The sequence below is a fragment of the Hypomesus nipponensis genome, chromosome 25 (assembly GCF_054491055.1).
Source record: "Hypomesus nipponensis isolate SF chromosome 25, ASM5449105v1, whole genome shotgun sequence".
NCBI lineage: Eukaryota > Metazoa > Chordata > Actinopteri > Osmeriformes > Osmeridae > Hypomesus > Hypomesus nipponensis.
The window spans coordinates 13,219,723-13,242,618 of NC_140385.1; the positions used below are offsets into that span (position 1 = coordinate 13,219,723).

A 22,896-nucleotide genomic window follows, 5' to 3' on the forward strand; every position below is an offset into this window, starting at 1 on the left:
TTGAAGGTGGGAAGACAGTCACCCTGATGGAGGTGGGGAGTTGATTCCACCATTGGGGGGCCAGACAGGAGAAGAGCTTGTGTTGGGACCGGGCGTTCTTGAGCTGTGGGACCACCAGATGGTTGTCAGAAGAAGACCGTAGGTGGCGATGGTGGTGTAAGGCTGGAGGAGAGACTTGATGTAGTCAGGTGCAGTACCGTTCACCGCTCGGAAGGTCAATACCAGAGTCTTGAATCTGATACGGGCCATGATGGGAAGCCTGTGGAGGGAGATGAGGAGCGGGGTAACATGGGAGCGTCTGGGTGGATTGAAGACCAGACGGGCTGCCGCATTCTGAATCCTCTGGAGAGGGCAGGTTGCGCATGCTGGGAGATTGGCGAGCTGCGAGTTGCAGTAGTCCAACTTAGAGAAGACAAGTGCTTGGACTAGCAGCTGGGTGGAATGCTCAGACAGGTATCTCCTGATCTTCCGGATGTTGAAGAGGGTGAATCTACACGACTGGGAGACCGCAGCAATGTGGGCTGTGAGGGAGAGCTTGTCATCCATGGTCACACCGAGGTCCCTGGCAGAGGGTGAAGGGGTCACCGTCGCTGATCCCAGGGTGATTGAGAGATCGTGGGAGATGGAGGGTTTGGCCGGGATGATGAGGAGTTCTGTTTTGGCTAGGTTCAGCCGGAGGTGGTGCTTGGTCATCCAGGCGGAGATGTCTGCGAGGCAGGCCTCGATCCTAGCTGAGTTCCCCGGATCAGTCGGGGGGAACGACAGGTATTTCAATAGGTGTAAACCAAGCCCTGGGTATTCTTCTCCGCCTTTGAGAAAATGAAAGCTCAAATGCTCGGTTTTGTAACATCACAATAGGGAATAGTGATGGGAACTTCGGATCATTGTACTGAGCAAAATGATAGAATCTGTTTTCGAGTCATTCGTTCATTTCAACACGGGGGGGGGGGGGGGTGGTGTATGTAAACCAGCAGAAACTATTTTAAAGGAAATTCCTGCATTAAAATTATGTATCATGACAGTTTGTATGATTTGAAATGGTAATTTATTATCACACTAGCATTTAATTATCATGGAAAACAATTACGCTGCGCTGAACTATAAGTAAAGTACAAAAGTGAATATAACAAAACCTGTAATTATAACTTGTGAACAAATATCATTCACGTATTACTAAACCTAGCCACGCGAACGTGAACTCAACATATCCTTTCTGTTTCCTCTTCTGAGACTCCTTTTTTGGGGGGTGGGGGGATCATAAACGAATTATGCTTAGGGCACCAAAATGGAGAGCAGCGGCACTGAGTATTAGTCTATGAGTGTGCACCTCTGCAAACCAAGGTGATCAGATGAGAATGGGCAAATTTGAGGCATCTTACAGCAATGGGGCTACGAGCCAGCTGAGTTACTGTCGCTAATGTAAAGGTAGATAGCATCAAGTCTGTGTGTAACTTGTATAACTGCATGCTCTTATGGGTCTTCCCTTTTGGCACTTGTTTAGCTTTTTCACAAAGTATGCTTCATGTTTTTGGCTACTTGCAATGTTTGGGACAATCTCGTTGTTATGATCAGTGACCTATGCTCTTTTGTAAAGCTCTCTCTTGGAAGTTGCTTTGGATAAAAGCGTCTGCTAAATGAATAAATGTAAATGCACGCACTGTAACGCCACTGTTGTACACTTCCTTGTTATTTGGATAACTGTTCTGCTGTTGGTGTTATAGCACGCGCGATATCCGCCTTTCCCCTCATTGAAATGTCTATGAGTGTGCACCTCTGCAAACCAGGGTGATCAGATGAGAATGGGCAAATTCGAGGCATCTTCCAGCAACGGGGATACGAGCCATTGTGATACATTCATTGTAAAGATTAGCGCATGTTGCCGCCTCTCTCCTCCTCATTAGCATTTAAAGCTACAGCGCGTCTTGAGGAAAGCTCATTGTGGGATTGCTCGAAGTGGCTGTAATTATGCACCAAGGCTGAATTTCGGGAAAGGAGACTTCAGATACAGTATTAGGGGACCACTAAGGCCTATATAAAAGCATCCAAAAACAGCATGTCATGTGACCTTTAAAATGACAAAACATGGATCCTGCCATTCTCAAAAATATTCAATCACGTATGATAATCGATTTAATAAGATTAACAAGCAATATTTCACCTACATGCTACCAGACGACATTGCTTGTGATCTGAAGGAGACAATGTCCGTTTGTCAATGTCGTGTTTGTCAGGTCAAACAAATGTAATGGGGGTCATTTATTTGTGAATCATGAAAAACATTTGTGAAACGCATTACGTTTATTTGTAAATCAATCTTCTCCCACCTGCCCGTGGCTTACGGATGTTATTCGTGAAGAACGGTCCACCCTTCGAGCAGCTAAGAGGAGATGGCGCAAGTCCAAAGACGGTCTGGACCTTGATAAGTATCACTCCCTCCTTAAATCCTTCTCTTCTCACATAACTAGTGCTAAAACCCTCTACTTTCTTAACAAAATTAATTCTGCTTCTAACCCCCACACATTTTTCTCTACCTTCTCCACCCTTCTTAACCCACCTCCCCCACCCCCTCCCTCTACCCTGACAGCAGACGACTTCTCCTTCTTTGAGAAAAAAGTCGCCGACATTAGCAGTTGGTTCCCTAAACCCACCTTTCCTACCCCCTCACCCTTCATGACTGACCCAACTAAATGTCTAAACTCTTTCTCTCCCCTGTCCGAGGAAGAGCTCTCTGACCTCATTCTCTCTCATCGCCCCACCTCCTGTCCCCTTGATCCTGTCCCCTCCCCTCTCTTTCAAACCATCTCCCCCTCTATCATAACTTTTCTGCTCCATGTTCTAAACTCCTCTCTTACCTCTGGCACCTTCCCCTCTGCCTTCAAACAGGCCAGAGTTACCCCTCTACTCAAAGAACCCTCCCTTAACCCTGCCATCCTCCAGAACTACAGACCGGTATGACTGTTACCCTTCTTCTCTAAAACAATTGAACGTGCTGTATCGAACCAACTGTCTAACTTTCTTTCTCAGAACAACCTGCTTGACCCCAACCAATCGGGCTTCAAGACCGGCCACTCCACAGAGACTGCCCTCCTTTCAGTCACCACTGCCCTCCAGTCTGCCAGAGCGGCTTCGAGGTCATCCGTCATCATTCTGCTGGACCTTTCTGCAGCGTTTGATACGGTTAACCACCGTCCTGCTCTCCAGACTTTCTGAGATGGGCATCACTGGCACTGCACTCCAGTGGATCTCATCCTACCTGTCGGGAAAATCCTACCAGGTCTCCTGGGGAGGCAAACTGTCAGACCCTCGCCAGCTCTCCACTGGTGTCCCACAGGGCTCCGTCCTTGGACCCCTCCTCTTCTCTCTGTACACCACCTCACTTGGACCAATCATCACCTCCCATGGCTTCTCCTACCACTGCTACGCTGACGACACGCAGCTGTACCTGTCGTTCCCCCCGACCGATCCGGGGATCTCAGCTAGGATTGAGGCCTGCCTCGCAGACATCTCCGCCTGGATGACTGAGCACCACCTCCAGCTGAACCTCGCCAAAACAGAACTTCTCATCATCCCGGCCAAACCCTCCATCTCCCACAACCTCTCAATCACCCTGGGATCTGCGACGGTGACCCCCTCATCCTCTGCCAGGAACCTTGGGGTTACCATGGATGACGAGCTCTCCCTCACGGCTCACATTGCTGCGGTCTCCCGGTCGTGTAGATTCACCCTCTACAACATCCGGAAGATCAGGAGATACCTGTCTGAGCACTCCACCCAGCTGCTTGTCCAAGCACTTGTCCTCTCCAAGTTGGACTACTGCAACTCGCTGCTCGCCGGTCTCCCAGCATGAGCAACCCGCCCTCTTCAGAGGATTCAGAACGCGGCGGCCCGCCTGGTCTACAATCTACCCAGACGCTCCCACGTTACCCCGCTCCTCATTTCCCTCCACTGGCTACCCATAACGGCCCGCATCAGATTCAAGACCCTGGTACTGACCTTCCGAGCACTGAACGGGACTGCACCCGACTACACCAAGTCTCTCCTGCAGCCTTACACCCCCACCCGCCAACTACGGTCTTCTTCAGACAACTGCCTGGTGGTCCCACCGCTCAAGACTGCCCAATCCCAAAACAAGCTCTTCTCCTGCCTGGCCCCCCAGTGGTGGAATCAACTCCCCACCTCCATCAGAGACACAGACTGTCTCTCCACCTTCAAGAGAAGGCTCAAGACGCACTTGTTCCGGGAGTACAACGGTACTTAGGAATGGTTTGCTGAACCCAACGCTGGTTTCCTCAAGGATCACAATGAATCTTGCTTAGACTGTTGCTCTTGTTTGTTAGTGGTAGCTGATTTAAACTGTTTTCTATTTTAGGTAATCCTATTTTTATTGCTTTCCTACAGGTACACTTGCACTTAGAGTTTCATGTTGTTTAATTGTAACTTGTTTAACTACATGCTCTTATGGTTTCCTCCCTTTAGTACTTATTTTTTGGTTGTTTACAATGTGTACTTCTTGTTTTGGCTACCCGCAATGCTTTGGGGTTATCTTGTTGTTATTATCAGTGACCTATGCACTTTGTAAAGCTCTCTCTTGGAAGTCGCTTTAGATAAAAGCGTCTGCTAAATGAATAAATGTAAATGTGAATCATGCAATACATTTGTGCGTTACGTTTGTGAATTGTTAAACTAATCTAACTCCATTTAGAACGGACGTTTGTTACAACATTGTGTAGTTAGGTTTTACATAGAGTGAATATTGTATGTGCGGTGTTTCCTCTAGGATTTTTTTTTGCAGTGGGGACAGGTCTGTCCGAACAATCCCCCCCCCAGACGAAACAAAGTCCTAACACTATATTTTGAAGCAGGTTAATGTAATAGTCTAATAGCTAATGTAATATTGCAAATATTTTTGTCCTATTTTCCTTAAAGCAATAAGGTTAGGCTACTTAGAGACCTTCCACAAAGTATGTTCTAAATGGCATAAATGCTGCCATTTAATAATTGACGTAACAACGGATTGTAAATGGTCAGTAGCATATCGATTAAGGTACTCGAAAGCATGTACACTGTCTGCTTCATTTGATCTTGATAGGCTAAGCATTCTGTAGCAAATAATACAAATAAACCTACTATTTATTAATTAAAACTAATTCTGCATAATAATGCACTTAAAATACAAACGTCAGCAAAGGCAGCAATCACTATCGAATCAACATACATGTGCAATTTAGCTAGCCTGGGGAAATACAAACAACGAAAATCACCAGTTAACTTAATTTAAATTAACAAGAACTATAGACTTATACAATAACAGGCTTAAATGAACTGACAACATAAGTTACACGACTTACAGTTCTCAAGGACGCACACACGCAAACTCAACTAAGGTGTGAAGCACATGTGTTGCAATGTGCTATTCTCCGACATGCACTCTAACAATCACTGCTGATAGATGGCCTAAAATTGTGTACAGCCCTATTTCTGATAACATGGGCACCGATAGAAAAAAGGCAGCGCTTCCAGGTGCGTCGCAGCAGATCACAGCAAATCGCAGGCAAATCGTGTGTCCTAGGCGTGAAATAGCAAAACTGAACTGCTGTTTCCGGAAGTAGATGTACTAATAATATCTGCGTATATGGTGTTGTACATTTCATTTCACAAATGTGTTTTTTATCACAATGTTAAATGAGCAAATAGTTATCACCCTGGCCTTTGCCATCTGGCATTCCTGCAGCTGTCTTGCAGTTTTAGGAAGCTCGACTAGCTGTCTCCCAGAAATTAATGAGCGGGCGAGTTTGTGATGTTAGTGACGTTTGTAACTATGGCTACCTAAGCCTAAACCGTCCAACGGATGGTTTGGGAAAATACATGCAATGCAATTGGGACCAAGACGAACATTCTGACACCAACATTGTCTATCGAGTGCAAAAGCTGAGGGACGAGTTAAGGTAGGAAAGTAATTAATAAATAATAATATATATGAGAGAGAATATAGGTTGCGTCTCACCAGCTATCTGCGGTGAAAACTGCCTTCCGCCTGTTCGGATATTGAATGACATAGATTGCTCCACAGGACTAATGATCATCATTATACAGGGTGTTGATATCACAGCCTGGAAACATAGCTAAGCTACATGTTATCACCCTGGCCTTTGCCTGTGGCGTTTCTGCAGCTGTCTTGCCGTTTTAGGTAGCCAACTGTCTCCAAGAAGTTTAGTTTTTTAGGGGTGGGAAAATAATAATAAAGAATATACATGACAGAGAATATAGGTTGTGCCTGGCCAAAGGCTGGGTGGGGTTGGCCAATGAGATAGTAGCCCACACACTGTGTGCACACACACTAACAACAATATCATTCTGAATAATACAAATATTATTATATTATTTGTCACATTGTAACATGCACATAAATCATAAAATATAGAATTTCTTCATGTTTTGATAATGAATGTACAAAAGAGAGAAACTGGAGACAGACTAACTTTGATGCAGATTTGACGACATCAGTGAGCTGGTCCCTGACCCTGTTTGATGGAAAAGCATGTTTTCAGAGAAAGAAGCATTAGTAAAATCTGTTTCATGTTATTTATTTACAAGCAAAAATGCTTTCCCCCTTTTCCAACACACAAAGTACATGAATATGTAAACACACACCCTGTCTTTATATAAAGTCAGTGTATTAGTCACATGGTTGACATTGTAGATAGTTGCAGTGTGGCTAGCCAATAACTCTTGGCAATAAAGACAACGTTGTGTGTCAGTGTTGCATTTGTACACTGTACAAACACAACCATTTCTATATTCTGTTCTGGAGGAAGAACCAGGCCTCTTTTAATCTATTAAACAACACAGTAACTACTTTAAATTTGATGCTGGATCACTGAAGACAATGCTAAAATGAAAATTATAGATTTGTTTGTGAACAGTATGTTTAACATGTGTGTGCTTGTGTTTCTAACCAGAGCCAGACGCAGTGCTGTTTGTATTGTAGCTCCTCGAGACTCTCCTTGGCCTGCTTCCTTTGCATCTCAAGTTCTGCACGTCGACCCTAGTGCCAGACAGTCAACAAAAATGACCACAACTGGAGCCCATTTAAGTCATGAAAACTATAGGTAAACAAAATCCACTGACCATATTAAAACTACACCCACAAATGAATGTTACAGTCAGTGAAATATATCTACTATAAAAACTATGATAACTTCAATGACTGTTTACATGGCAACAATGAGAACAAGAATGAGCAAGCAGTGTAGTATCCTAGTTTGTGTCCTTGGTGCCCATTCTACAACTATTAAATACAATGCTTTTTTGTTTAGACGTGTATTGGGAGACTGCACCCTGGCATCCGAGGTTTTAATTGAGTTAAAGACAAACATATACCTGTAAAACAGCATGGAAGGCTCGACTCATGAACGCTTGCCAGCCTTTGGGAAGTAGGAGGGCACGATGCCACTCTGATGGCTGTATGTTTACCTGTCCACAGAAGTGCAAAGAAAAACCGAGAATGCGAAATAATTTTCACCACAAAAGCAACATTTTCATAAGCATTGCAAAAATACCGGAAAGTTATGTGATATATCACACTGCAAACATCTTTCCCACTATAGTTGGTACAAGATTGATGTTTTATTAAGTGAAAATGTTTTTTTCTGTTACATCTGGCCTGTTCAGTGGAAGTTAACCAGAATGTATCTGCTTTTAATACAGATATTCCTTGAGACACTTCAATCTTATACACACACATTAAGAAGACAAACAAAAAACAGTTTGGAGCACACTGTGTACAGGGATCCAGACTGCAACCAAAGACAGTGCGAGCATTTTTTACAACCACTCGCGCATGTGCGACCTACACATTTTGAATTCATTGGGTGTGCACAATGTCAGCACACGTTAGCAACGATGCATAAATACGACGTTCTACTAAGACAGCGATACCCTTACAAAAAAGAAGTATATTAAAGTATACTATAAGTATACTAAAATATGGATAGTACACTTTTAGTTCACTTTTGATATACTTTTAAGAAGTATGCTTAGAAAATAGTTCACTTTTAATATACTTTTAAGAAGTATACTTAGAACATAGTTTACTTTTAATATACTTTTAAGTATGCTTTGAAACTAGTTCGCTTTTGAATACTGCAAAGTAGCCTGTGTAGTGCACTTTCAGTTCATCAAGTATACTTCCTCAAGTACTTCAAAGTATACTTTGGAATACTGTAAAGTAGCCTGTGTAGTGCACTTTAAGTTCATCAAGTATACTTCCTCAAGTACTTCAAAGTATACTTTGGAATACTCTAAAGTAGCCTGTGTAGTGCACTCAGTTCATCAAGTATACTTCCTCAAGTACTTCAAAGTATACTTTGGAATACTGTAAAGTAGCCTGTGTAGTGCACTTTAAGTTCATCAAGTATACTTCCTCAAGTACTTCAAAGTATACTTTGGAATACTCTAAAGTAGCCTGTGTAGTGCACTCAGTTCATCAAGTATACTTCCTCAAGTACTTCAAAGTATACTTTGGAATACTCTAAAGTAGCCTGTGTAGTGCACTTTGAGTTCATGAAGTATACTTCCTAGAGAACCTCAAAGTATACTTTGCACTACTTTCAAGTGCACTTTCATTTAATGTTGGTACGTCAACAAGTAAACTTCTAAATGTAATTTTACTATTATTTACTAATGTATTAAAATGTTTATGGGCCCCTCAAACGCCTCAGATCTTGAGTCACTTGGTGAGAACGGGGCCCTCATAATAGTTTACTGCAGATTTGTAGCTCTTCACTACGTACTCAATAACGTACTTTTAGGAAGTATGCTTAGAAACAGAAAATTGTATAATTTTTTTCTGGAGTAGGATGTATGTTTTCTATTATTATACAGCAAAAACAGTCAAACTAATTTTAAAGTACATTACAGGTTACATATTTTAGATCCATCTCATTCTAATTATTCACGTCTATCAAAATCTAATGCATTGCACATTGAATCTTTTTTTGTTACTGAAGCTGTAACCTTAATTACTGCTAAAACATTCTGAAACCTATACTCTTATACTAATAATTATCAATTGGAGTATTAATGGAAAAAAATGAAAAAGCTACTTGAGAATTTGAAGGTTATACTGTCAAACTGACTGAAGAACGAAATAACGACGTGAAATAATGAATATAGTGTGGCTCATTGGCTAGTCAATTCCCATGATGCAGGCGGTAAATAGTGTTAAAATTTGCTGATAAGTTTGCAGTTTTTTCGAAATACAAATGTAACTTCATGAATTTCGTTTTTTAAATGTGTGCTTAGAATGTAGAGTTTTGTTGCGTGGTAATTGTCATTGTTGTGCTGGTTTACCATTGTAACCATGAGTTAAATGACTGTTACATTTGATAAGAACAGCTGGATTCTTTGAAAGTTATTGCGTACGCAGTAAAAAGCTACGAATCTGCAGTAAACTATTATGAGGGCCCCGTTCTCGCCAAGTGACTCAAGATCTGAGGCGTTTGAGGGGCCCATAAACATTTTAATACATTAGTAAATAATAGTAAAATTACACATAGAAGTTTACTTGATGACGTACTTACATTAAATGAAAGTGCACTTGAAAGTATTGGAAAGTATACTTTGAGGTTCTTTAGGAAGTATACTTCATGAACTCAAAGTGTACTACACGGGTTACTTTAGAGTATTCCAAAGTATACTTTGAAGTACTTTGGGAAGTATACTTGATGAACTGAGTGCACTACACAGGCTACTTTAGAGTATTCCAAAGTATACTTTGAAGTACTTGAGGAAGTATACTTGATGAACTTAAAGTGCACTACACAGGCTACTTTACAGTATTCCAAAGTATACTTTGAAGTACTTGAGGAAGTATACTTGATGAACTGAAAGTGCACTACACAGGCTACTTTGCAGTATTCAAAAGTAAACCTTGAAATACACTACAAGTGTACTTTAAAGTGTACTAAAAGACCTAAAAAGTGGGCCAATTCAGTTTACTTAGTACAAAAAAAGTATATAAATAAGTACACTGCTAGTATACTTTAAGTATCATGATAATAGTATACTTTTTATACTAAGTATACTTACAAAATAAACTTGAAGTATACTTCTTTTTTGTAAGGGTGTCAGCGTTCCTTCTGCATTACTACCGGAGCTAAAAGTCTAGGAAAGTTGAGGCTATTTTTCGCTAGGTACCTATAAACCTAGCTAAAAGTCTTGGAAAGTTTAGGCTATTTTTCGCTAGGTTCCTACGAACATGTCTTAATCTGCCAGACAAGTGGGTTCCCCTTCGTTCTTTTGGTGAGAAGTTTCACGAGCCCTTCTTTTCTTACCCGCCGTCATGGAGCCTAGCAACTAAATACTTATTTAGCACTAGCGTTGCTACTGTATCCCTGCCTGTGTTTGAGCTGTTGCACTGTTATACACAGCAAGTATCGTGTTGTGGTGTCGGAGGACTGATCGAAAAGTGCATCATACATTTAAATCATTGTGGGACATTCAACCAGAAACGTATATTATCTGTCCTGGATATGTTACAGTGAATAACATTTATATAATCCAAAACTGACCAAAACATTCTAAATGGGTGATTTCTGTGAGTTGCGCTTTCAAGGAATATGTAATTTATTAGTTCCTTGAATGTTTTATTCTTAATTAAAAACACTTTTGAAAATTACAAATCCTGAAAAATGGTCTGTCAGCCAAATTTTAACTGCCTCGTCCATAATTTTGTTATTCTGAAAATTGTTATTAACCCCTCCCCCCACACACACACACTATTAATTAAAAGTTTAAGTTATCATTCATATTAATTGATTCAATACATTAAATGCTACATAAATTCTACAAATAAATCGTATTTACAACTGTCCCCATGTTTTCGGTCAGCCCTGTCACTTTACATAAAAAACGACAAAAAGAGTGCACTATGCCTTGAAGGTTATGACTCAGAGGATGTGACATCATTTGACTGAGTTGATGCTGACACTGATAAAGATTAGTTTTTCTCAATTACTTTTATGATTTAAAGCTTTTTTTTTGTGGAGGACAAGCTACAGGGTCAGTCACTGTCACACTTAAATATCCTAGAACAGAATGAAAGTTTTGGAAAACCAAAACATATCTAAAAATGTTACTGAAATGCCTTGCTTACAAGCTATCAGTTTTGATACTAGGGCTCTGTTTGAAAAATTAGACAGCTGTCTTAATCCTTGATGTCTTACTAGACAGGTGTCTAACAGGACAGCTCTCTTCGGGGTAAGGTATCTTAAAAACCGTTGTTTTCGAACAGCCTATTAAGACAGGATGTACGTCATCGCGCTGCGTGTACTTATGTGCTCGCAATAGCGTGCTTTGTCAGACGGCAGTTAATTGCATTGAGTTTATTGTCACACTAAGTCAAGTTAAGCCGTATTTAAACTTGTGTTAGATATAGGCTCAATAGCTCATAACATTTGTGTTTGTATTTCACTCATTTGATAGGATTATGATAAAATGCAGCAACTAGCTAGTGTCTGCACTGCGCTGCGATGCTAGCTACAGTACTTTATCGAAAAGTCGGTGTCATCAATAAAATAAGTACATTTTCAGCAACTACACTGCCCACTTCTCTATACATTTTTATTCAGATGCTGATTTACAAGTACCGTTTAGCTGAAATATGAATTGTAAAAAGTTAGAGCAATGGCGGTCAAAGAATTCTGTTTAACTTGTTGCTCACGGTAACCCCGTGCACAGACAGAGTTATGGGTAATATGTGCCGCCATTAAGACAGCAAGGCAGCTCATATGCCCTCTTAAAAAATGACCGTTATGTAATGTATTTCAAGGTATCTTATTAGACAGGAAGAGAAGATTTAAGACATTTCAAACAGACCTCGCTGTCTTAAAAGGAAGGAAGGAAGGACGCATTTTAAGACATTTCAAACAGAGCCTAGGAAGCTAGCATGCTGAGTAATGGCAGTTAAAATGTCCGACTGTCAGGCCCTGTCACGACTGGTCCCAGTCCTGTGTGACAGGGCCTGACAAATTAATGATAAAATGAACTAGAGAGGGTACAATTTCTGGGGAAATTGTAGGGTGTGCTTGCTTGCTTCAGATGCAGGTGGGTCCGTTTTCCCTTCTTGTGATATGTTCAAGCATTTAGCCTACTCATATTTCATAATTTATTTATCACGGCTCACGCACAGAGGTAGACCCAGATGCAGACTCAGACACCGGAGGTAGCTTCCAAGAACAACGGGTTTTATTTAAGGCAGAGTAGTCGGGGACAGGCAGGTGATCAGTACACAGGCTGGCGGCGAAGGTACAATCCGGTATCAGGTAGAGTGGTCGTGGACAGGCAGGTGATCGGTGCACAGGCTGGCGGCGAAGGTACAATCCGGTATCAGGTAGAGTGATCGTGGACAGGCAGGTACGAGGTCTAAGCACGGGAAATCTGAGCACAAGGCAGGAACAGAACAGGTAACAGGTACGCAGGAACGCTCGGTAGGAACACACAAGACGAACTGGCACAGGACAAACATAACCCAACAGACTAAATACCCCACTAACGAGCAGACGAGACACACCTGGAGGAGGCGGGGCCAAACAAAACAGGGGAACACACAGGACGTGACAGAACCCCCCCCCCTAACGGGCGCCACCTGGCGACCCACCGGGGGCCGCACCTGGCTGACCGGGGTGGCAACGGCGAAAATCAGCAATAAGAGCTGTATCCACGGATGAACTTGCGGTAGAAGTTAGCAAACCCCAGGAAACGTTGCAGCTCGACCCTGGATGTTGGTTGCGGCCAATCCAACACTGCGCCAACCTTCTTGGGGTCCATCCGAATGTTGCCTGCCTCGACGATGTAACCAAGAAAGGAGATGGTGGAACGATGGAATTCACACTTCTCGGCTTTCACGAACAGTTGGTTCTCAAGGAGGCGCTGGAGAACCTGGCGGACATGGGAGGCATGGTTGCTAACAGAGTCTGAAAAAATCAGGATGTCGTCCAAGTAAACCAAAACAAAGCGGTTCAACATGTCCCGAAGCACATCGTTCACCAAAGCCTGAAACACTGCAGGGGCATTAGTGAGACCAAACGGCATGACCAGGTATTCTTAGTGACCGCTGGCTGTGTTGAAAGCTGTCTTCCACTCGTCCCCCTCCTTAATGCGCACTAGGTGGTAGGCGTTGCGCAGATCCAGTTTGGTGAAAACAACAGCCCCCTGGAGGAGCTCAAAGGCAGAGGAGACCAGAGGGAGTGGATATCGATTCTTCACCGTAATGTCGTTCAGGCCCCTGTAGTCAACGCATGGGCGAAGGGTTCCCTCCTTCTTCTCCACAAAGAAAAATCCGGCACCCGCCGGAGAGGAAGAGGGGCGGATGAGACCTGCGGCAAGGAAGGTGGTGACGTATGACTCCATAGCCTTGGTCTCAGGGGAAGACAGGGAATAGAGGTGGCCTCTGGGGGGTGTAGTACCAGGACGCAAGGTGATGGCACAGTCATAGGGACGGTGAGGAGGAAGAGAAGAGGCCCGGGATTTGCTGAACACCTCCTGTAAATCCATATATTCCTTCGGAACATCAGAGAGGTCAGCAATCGCCTGTACACCACCATTCCCCTCCGCAGGGGCAGGCTGCACAGACCTCAGGCACTTGGCATGACACAGAGGGCTCCAACCGGTGATAGAACCGGTGGGCCAGTCAATAGTTGGATTATGTCGTTGAAGCCATGACAAGCCAAGAACAACAGGCACATCAGGAGAAAACACTGGGAGCAACTGGAGGTACTCACAGTGGTTGCCAGAGACTCGTAGCTCCACCGGAACAGTGATCTGGGTGATGCGGCTGATTGAGCGCCCATCCAGTGCCCTGGCCACCACAGGCGTAGAGAGAGGATGCGTGGGAATCCCAAGAAGCTCGACCAGATCCCGGTGGATAAAGCTTTCGTCAGCCCCTGAGTCGATGATTACTTTGACGGAACGGGATTGGGACTTGCAGGATAACAGGGCGTGAAAAGGAGCACGGACAGAGGGAAACCAGGGTGTCTGAACGTGACCCACCAGTATACCCTTGCCTACTGGTGGGCCTGCCCTTTTAACGGACATGTAGAGATGAAATGTCCAGGTTCGCCACAATACAGACAGCTGCGGCTGATAATCCGACGTTGTCTCTCAGCCGGCGTCGGTGAAGCCCTCCCCAGTTGCATCGGTTCCGTTGGCGACGGTACGGCTGATCTCGGTAGCTCTCGGGGGTATTCCTGGTAACTGAGGCAACTTCTGGGTTGCTGGTTCAGCGCCGTGTAGGAAGGCGGCTGTTTACCAGAACGGGGATCCTTCCTCTCCCGGTCCCGTTCCCGCAGACGGCTGTCAATCCGGACAGCAAGGGATATAAGGGAGTCAAGAGAGTCGGGGAGTTCCCGCGCTGCAAGCTCGTCCTTTATAACGTCGGATAATCCATGATGGAAGGCGTCAAAAAGAGAACTGGAATTCCATGCACTTTCTGCGGCTAGTGTACGGAAATCAATGGCATAGTCCACTACCCCACGAGAGCCCTGGCGGAGCCGGAGGAGCGTCCTAGCAGCTTCCCTGCCTGATACAGGGGAATCGAAAACCTGTCTCATTTCAGCGGTGAAATCCTCGTAACAGTGGCAGATGGAGGACTGTTGCTCCCATATCGCAGTGGCCCATGCCCTTGCCTTACCCGACATCAGAGTGACAAGATACGCTATCCTGGCGCGTTCTGTCGGAAACGTGGACGGCTGGAGCTCGAAGATGAGGGAGCACTGTGAGAGGAAGGAGCGACAAGTCCCAGGATCACCGTCGTAACGCTCCGGAGGGGGTAAGCGGGGTTCTCTGGAGGCCGGGGTGGTCGGGTGGGCAGGAGGGCTGTGATCAACAGGAGGAGAAACGGGGTCCGGTCCAACAGTCAAAGCCTGGATTTGGTCTATTAGCCGGTTGAGCACCTGGTCGTGACGATCTGACATGGCCTGAACTCCTCCCATTACCTCCTGGAGGAGTACTTCTTGTCTTCCGATGGCGGCTCCCTGGAGATGAACAGCCTGGCGTAGCTGCTCTACGTCTGCTGGGTCTGTCATGGCCAGTTCGTACTATCACGGCTCACGCACAGAGGTAGACCCAGATGCAGACTCAGACACCGGAGGTAGCTTCCAAGAACAACGGGTTTTATTTAAGGCAGAGTAGTCAGGGACAGGCAGGTGATCAGTACACAGGCTGGCGGCGAAGGTACAATCCGGTATCAGGTAGAGTGGTCGTGGACAGGCAGGTGATCGGTGCACAGGCTGGCGGCGAAGGTACAATCCGGTATCAGGTAGAGTGGTCGTGGACAGGCAGGTGATCGGTGCACAGGCTGGCGGCAAAGGTACAATCCGGTATCGGGTGGAGTGATCGTGGACAGGCAGGTACGAGGTCTAAGCACGGGAAATCTGAGCACAAGGCAGGAACAGAACAGGTAACAGGTACGCAGGAACGCTCGGTAGGAACACACAAGACGAACTGGCACAGGACAAACATAACCCAACAGACTAAATACCCCACTAACGAGCAGACGAGACACACCTGGAGGAGGCGGGGCCAAACAAAACAGGGGAACACACAGGACGTGACATTATTAAGAACACCCTTTGAAACAAGGAACCCCCTTTGAAACAAGCTACTGTAACAACGTTGTCACTGGCAGTATTTCAGATGGAATTGCGATTCAAATAGTACCGTATGCTAACTGAAAATAAGCCCCCCAAAACGTAAATAAGTTCGATATTAATTTAGGGGGACATGGCTAATTCAAAAGCAGTTTGCTAGAGGCAAGCTAGCTGCCGTTGCTGTCCACACTCGGTGATTGTTTGAAAGCGCAGGAAATTAGAATGTTTCTTTTGTAAGGAATAATTAAGCAATAAGCCCCAAGAGGCCTCTTGGGGCTTATTGCGCTGGATTTAGAACAGGTAAGGGGAGTTGTTAAGCACGACGCGAAGCGGAGTTTTCGCCAGTTTTGTTTCGCCATGAAGGGGCTTATTTCCCCGATAATGATGACCGGTGTTCTATACATTATCCCGCTTATTACACGGCTACTTGCCAACAAAAATAACTTAACACAGTGTGTCTTTTTACAATGTATTTGTTACCATTCGTATTGTTGATCAGCAGAGAAATAGTTTGCCAAAGACGTTGAACTTCATAGACTTTAAGCATTATTTAGGCTTCAAATCAGCTGACGTCGCTAAGCAACACAGTACGCTGGGGTTTAGGCTTCAAATCAGCTGACGTCGCTAAGCAACACAGTACGCTGGGGTTGAAAAGTTACCAGACTACGTGTGCTACGAAAGACGTGAATCCGGGGGAAAAAGGCCACTTCCCCTTGACAGCGGTCAAATATGCATAGCAACGGACAAATATGAGAAAATTGTTCACTGCAGAACGTTGGAAAGCCCCATTCAAGTGAATGGAGCATTCTACAGCATTAAGAACAGCCGTGTAACCTACTACTACACACTGCCAGTGGGCGAGCCGAGTCTGTGACTCAGAGGCCAACGTCAAAACAAGACGCGGTCTCACTCAAATTCCAAGTTCTACACAAATAACAAAAATATGCTGACCCGCTGGCTGTCTTCACAATCGCCGTATCTTTAAAACACTGCTCTCCATTTGGATGTAGAATTGACCCTGGTACGAAATTAAGAAAATACCACCTGGCTGTCTTCACAATAGTCATATCGTCATAAAATGTCCCTCTTTCTATAAAATTAGCTACGAAAATACTACTATGACGCTTTCTAGCATGGCTGCCGCCTAAAAGACTAGGCGGTCTCACGGGCGACCCGCACTCGCACTAATTACAAAGACTTTGACGACCTGAATCAAACATCCGAGATTGCAGTTCCACTCAAAATTGCTTTCTCAACAAAGCCATATGGTTGGGATATTTTGGGGGTGGGTTTTTTCACTCGTAATCCAAGCTCCAATTTCCGTGCTAGAACGTCTCTATCACGTTGTATCCATGCGTTATTGCTAACATGTGTTGACGTAGCTGGCACAGATTACCCTTCGTCGACTAAAGGCACTTTGACGCCACAAAAACGTTGTAACCTCCTAAACTGTGCAACGGAATGTAAATCCCAAATACAAGCAACTCAATTGCTACCAAGACAAAACTTTTGACCCCTTGGTTGTCTATGTATTCCAAATATTGACAAAGTTTTAGGGGTGGGAAAATAAATAAATAATAATAATATATACGTGAGATAACAATGGTTGTGCCCTTGCCGAAGGCAAAGCACAGCCAATTAAAAATGTATTTGATTCAGGCATAAAAACATGCTGAGATGGCACGATATGTGCTTCTCATAGTTTGACATGTCATTCATATGGCTTAATGTTCAGATAAAAAAATCTAAGATTTTTTTAAGTGGAAATGTTTCTGGTAGTGTGTCCCTTTAGCTAAGACTTGCATGTACAGTACGTAATGTCACATTAAATAATGTATTTAAACTCAAGCTTATATGGTGCGTCGCTGTATATCAGTTGTAAAAAAAAAAAAAACTGACCCATCTGCAACCGACGCAGGTACACCCCACAATTTCCCCAGAAATTGTCCCAGGGGCGATTCTAGGATCAGACCTTAAGGGGTGCTCAGCCCCCAATGAGAATGTGACATGAATACAGTGAGTTGCTAGTTACATTGATAAATGCATTGCAGGTCAATATAAGGTGTACCCCTACATGTTCTGCTTGCGCTCCTAACATTTTCAGTCAGGGGCTACTGTGCTCCTAGTAAAAAAAGTTAGTCTGGAGCCCTGGTGTATATACACAAGTGTATATTTACAAAGTATAAAACAATTATTATAGAGAAAGGTAGGAAGAAATTCAGAAAAGAGTTTATCAGGGAGATTTAGCAGACAGAAGTCAGGGGCAGGATAATATGAGAGTTGTGAGGTACAAGACAGAGAATGTAAAATGTTGCAGAGAGGAAAATGTAAGAAGGGCGCACAAATGAGGTCACCTCATGAATAAGAGCGGATAACATCTGTTGGTAGCTGCGGCTCTGGCTGAGCAAAAATCGGTTGATAGGCTGACCATTGCGGTCCGTTTGAACAGGCAGGTCGTAGGAAAAAAGCAGGCCAGCTGAAAAACACAGACATCCCAGACACGTGCATTCACATCGGTAGTACGCAAAATAATTACATAATTAACAATGTGAAGTGTTTGCTTTATGTTTTTAACTGCCATGAAGAGCATATTAGACATCAATTTTAAAACAGGACTGTCAGGGTGTCTACAGGTATAAACAAGTTACATTTAAGACCTTTTAATACCACTTCCAAATGAAATTTAAAACCAAACTTACAATGGAAATACAAATTAAAAGTGGAAATAGGCTATACAGTAATCTTTTGAAATAAACACACTGATGTCTGTTCAAAATGAACAGTATAGTAAAATGACAATAATCGGTTGAGTTTAAGAACATTGACTAAATGTATGTAATTGCTTAGAGGTCAGATGGCATTGTTGGCTCTGGATTTCCTATCGTAACATCTAGTGTTGTAGTGTTGACATGGTTGCTAGCGGTGGAAATGGTGGAGCAGAAACTAGCAATTGCAGGCTGCTGGCGTGCCTTTACGTAGTCTCTGTGCTGTTCCTGTGCACGTGCGATTCCATCGCTCTGATCTCCATTGTCCCAAGTTTGAAATTTTCTGCATTTTCGCAGTGCCATGACACAAAAAAATTTAAGATCCATCCAATCTGAATTCAAGACAATTTAATTCTTTTTAATGCCTTATTCTTAGGAAAAGTGATTTAAGACTTTTTAAGGACCCGCTGCCACCCTGACTGTGTACTAAGTGATTCTGATCAAAAAGTTATTTGTGAAAACCATTTTCTTTTTTACTAAATACAATTTTGTAAGTAGAATGGATGTATTACGCCAGGTTTTTCTTTTTGCTACTGCAGGGCTCTCAAGTTTAGAAGACAGGCAAGAGTGACATTCTCCCCCCCCCCCAAAATTAATTAATTAATTGCTTTTTTTACCTAACATCTTTGAAAGGCAGCAATGATTTAAGCATCCATGGCCAGGATATAATGCTAAAATATGACATTATTTTAAAAGTGACCTACAACATCGACTATGCAAAACACTTAAATGTATTTAGTGCTAATAAAATTATTACGCCTATTTGGAAAGAGATGTTTATAATGTGACAATATGTCAGTCATTGTGTGATAACGAAAACATGACTAGGCCTAATGTATGTAATAGACGAAGTATTGCAAGCTCCGTCAGAAGTATCAGGCCTATGTTCGTCCCGTATTGGGTTCAAACCTGCCACCTCTGACATCCCAAGTGCCACCACTACCAACTACGCCAACGAAAGGCTAGCAATCTGTCGACGCGGGTAGCCTGTTACATACCTGAGGAGTGAGTTTCACCGACACACACCGGCTACAATCTATGAACTACTTGTTCTGAGCAGGTGTTGTCAGTGAACAGGCTGTAAAACTGTTGGTTAAGTCACATGAAAAACTGATGCTGATTATCTGGGAAACATTTTCTAACAGCAGTCAAGTTGTCATTGTATGTGTCAAACAAGTTTTGAATTTGTTGTAACATTAAAACAAGAGATTATGAGTGTGCTCAAAGTGATGCTCGAGCTCCAGTGGTTTGCTCTGTAGGTGAACAAAACTTATGCTATGATATGCTTTTTTCCATTGGTTGTTGTATTAAATCTTACCCAGATACAATGGTGCTATCTTCCGATTGGCTATTGTATAGACCTTTTTTTGGGGGGGGGGCTGATCAGTGGCAGGCTCGACTAAGAACTCCAGGGGAGACGCGCTTGATTCCTGCCGGTTCCATAGTGAGAGTGGTGCGGCCAGAGGAATTTTGGTTGGGTGCTGCGGCATATTAAATATATTATAAATATTTTTTGTCTGCGTGAGAAATACAATGTGTGGCGGGACGGTGTGACAAAAGACCGAAATGATAGACTGTCATGCTCAATGCGTGACACTTGAGAGCCCTGCTACTGTAATTTACATAGATAGAGAGAGGGGAGTGTAAATACCTGCCAGTCCTGGTTTCAAACCGGGCTGTTTGTTTTTCTCATAGGTCTTCAACATGAACGCTGGGATCCCTGCCACTGTTTTCAGCTGATCTGAACGCAAGATCCCTCCTTTCAAAGCTGTGTGGTACACCCCACGGGGCATCTGGCTCATCTCCTGCTTTACTAGTGATGTCAGCAGACTCTCAAGAGCTGTAAGAGAAGAGGGTGAGGATGTAAAAACTGCATGCAATTGCTTGTAATCTATGGAGAACTGGGTTACTTGTTACTTTTGACAATGTTGTCAATGTGTGACAATAATTACTTATTGTGTTATTAACATAATTTGCATACACTTAAAGAAGAAAGTCTTAAAGAAGTTGGACCAGTATTCGAAAAAAATAAAATAAAACATCCACCCTACTCTCCGTCACTGCCAAATAATTTGAACACCATCAGGGTGTCTACAGGTATAAACAGGTTACATTTAAGACTTTTTAAGACCTTTTAATACCACTTCTAAATGAAATTTAAGACCAAACTTACAATGGAAATACAAATCAAATGTGGAAATATACAGTAATCTTTCCAAATAAACACACTGATGTCTGTTCAAAATGAACAGTATAGTAAAATGACAATAATTGGTTGAGGTTAAGAACATTGACTAAATGTGTAATTGCTCAGATGTCAGATGGCATTGTTGGCTCTGGATTTCCTATTGTAATTTGTATATGTTTATTTGTCAGGGACAATGCAGTGCACATTATTAAATACATAGATAATGTTATAGATGTGTTACATAAAAGGTTTTTACCCAATTTTTCCGACACGCAGTTCACTTCATAAGGCACCAACCTTAACCAAGAATACTCTCTTTTCAGGCCATTTGTAATTGAACTTTCATTTCCCCATGTTTCTAAGTTGAGTGCCTGTATTGCCGATGCTTTACGTCATCAAAATCTGCACAGTTGGCTACGCTCTGACCTAACCATAGACAACGCAGCGCAACAACAAAAAATTATTCGACCTGACAGAACAGATTGCCTGCATTTCACAACAAAATTTTAGACCTATCCAATCTGAATTTAAGACCATTTAATAATTTTTAAGGCCTTATTTTTAGGAAAAGTGATTTAAGACTTTTTAAGGACCCACGGCCACCCTGACCATTATGTGATACTAACTGATCCTATCAAAGCATTCTTAGTTGTCCTCTATCGCCCACCAGGACCGCTAGCCAACTTTGTGGAAGTTATCATCCTCCCGGATGATAATCCTAGGGGACTTCAACATCCACCTCGAAGGAACGCAGGCCGTCGTCTCTCCTGACTTCCTTCGACCTGACGCTGCTGAACACACCGGCGACCCACAAGGCAGGAAAACAGCTCAACCTCATCCTGACACGTAACTATATCACTGACTTAACGTCTGTAACCCCACTACAAATCCCAGATCACTTCTTTATCTAGTTCTCTGTCTCTCTCCCTCCAACTCCTCCTGCCTCTCCATCCCTCGTAACTTTCCGTCGTAACTGTTACTGCATCATTTGACTCTGTCCCCTGTCAACCAGGCCTGCAAGATCTTCTCCTTCCTGCCCTAGGCTCACGGATGTTATTTGTGAAGAACGGTCCACCCTTCGGGGAGCTGAGAGAAGATGGCGCAAGTCCAAAGACGGTCTGGACCTTGATAAGTATCACTCCCTCCTTAAATCCTTCTCTGCTCACATAACTGGTACTAAACCCCACTACTTCCTGAACAGAATGAACTCTGCTTCAAACCCCCACAAACTTTTCTCTACCTTCTCCACCCTTCTTAACCCACCTCCCCTGTCCCCCGTCCTCCCTGACAGCAGACGACTTCTCCTCCTTCTTGGAGAAAGTCGCCGACATCAGCAGTCAGTTCCCTGAGCCCTCTACACCCACCTTCAAGAAAAGGCTAAAGACGCACTTGTTCCGGAAGTACAACGGTACTTAAGAATGATTTGCTGATGTTAGTTTCCTCCAGGAACACAATGACTCTTATTGAGGGGCTTGTTGCTCTTGTTGGTTAGTTGTAACTGATTTAACTTCTTATACTTGCTGTGAGTTATATTATTGTTGCTTACTTTCCGACAGGTACACTCTTGCACTTTTTGGAGGTTCATGTTGTTTAATTGTACCTTGTTTAACAACATGCTCTTATGGTTCTTCCCTTTGGGACTTATTTAGTTTTCACAATGTATGTTTCATGTTTTGGCTACCCACAATGTTTGGGGCTATCTCGTTGTTATGATCAGTGACCTATGCACTTTTGTAAAGCTCTCTTTTCAGAATAAGAATCAGAAGGGATTTTATTTGCCATTAATGTTTGCACAAACAAGGAATTTACTTTGGCAGGGAGGTGCATACATTGAACATATGGGAATATTGAAACTTAAATATGTGGACTAACTATACAAAAGGAGCAAATTCTAGCTAATACTAAGGGGAATAAAATAAAAAATATAAGTAGTCATAATTTACAATCTAACCTAAAAAAACAGAGTGCAAGAGAATGATACAATAGTGCAAATTGCAATGTGCAGGGTGTCATTGTGCAGCTTGTGATTTAAAGTCAGTGTGACTCCTTGGCCTTGTTAAAGTGGTCAACAGCGGATGGAAAGAAACTGTTAAGTGGTGTGAGGTTTTGGTCTTGATGGACCGCAGCATTCTGCCGGAGGGGAGCATCTGAAACAGGGAGTGTCCAGGGTGGGAGGGGTCGGCCAGCATCTTCCTCACTCGCCTCACGGACCTCGAGGTGTGCAGATCCTCGAGGGAAGGCAGATTGCAGCTGATCACCTTCTCAGCAGTCGCTTTGGAAGTCGCTTTGGATAAAA

The 22,896-nt window shown here is 43.3% G+C and overlaps 1 protein-coding gene across 6 annotated transcripts in view; it reads right to left on the reverse strand.

The window, feature by feature from the left end:
• The window catches only part of focad (focadhesin), a 181,879-nt gene that overhangs the window by 60,525 nt on the left and 98,458 nt on the right, over nucleotides 1-22,896 (reverse strand). For all 6 annotated transcript variants that reach the window (XM_084692195.1, XM_084692196.1, XM_084692194.1 and 3 more), the window contains 5 exons: nucleotides 20,064-20,252; nucleotides 18,002-18,123; nucleotides 7,381-7,473; nucleotides 6,957-7,045; nucleotides 6,480-6,521 (listed from right to left, as the gene is read on the reverse strand). In XM_084692195.1, the coding sequence (XP_084548321.1) occupies nucleotides 6,480-6,521; nucleotides 6,957-7,045; nucleotides 7,381-7,473; nucleotides 18,002-18,123; nucleotides 20,064-20,252 (535 nt within the window). The remainder of the gene's footprint in view (nucleotides 1-6,479; nucleotides 6,522-6,956; nucleotides 7,046-7,380; nucleotides 7,474-18,001; nucleotides 18,124-20,063; nucleotides 20,253-22,896) is intronic.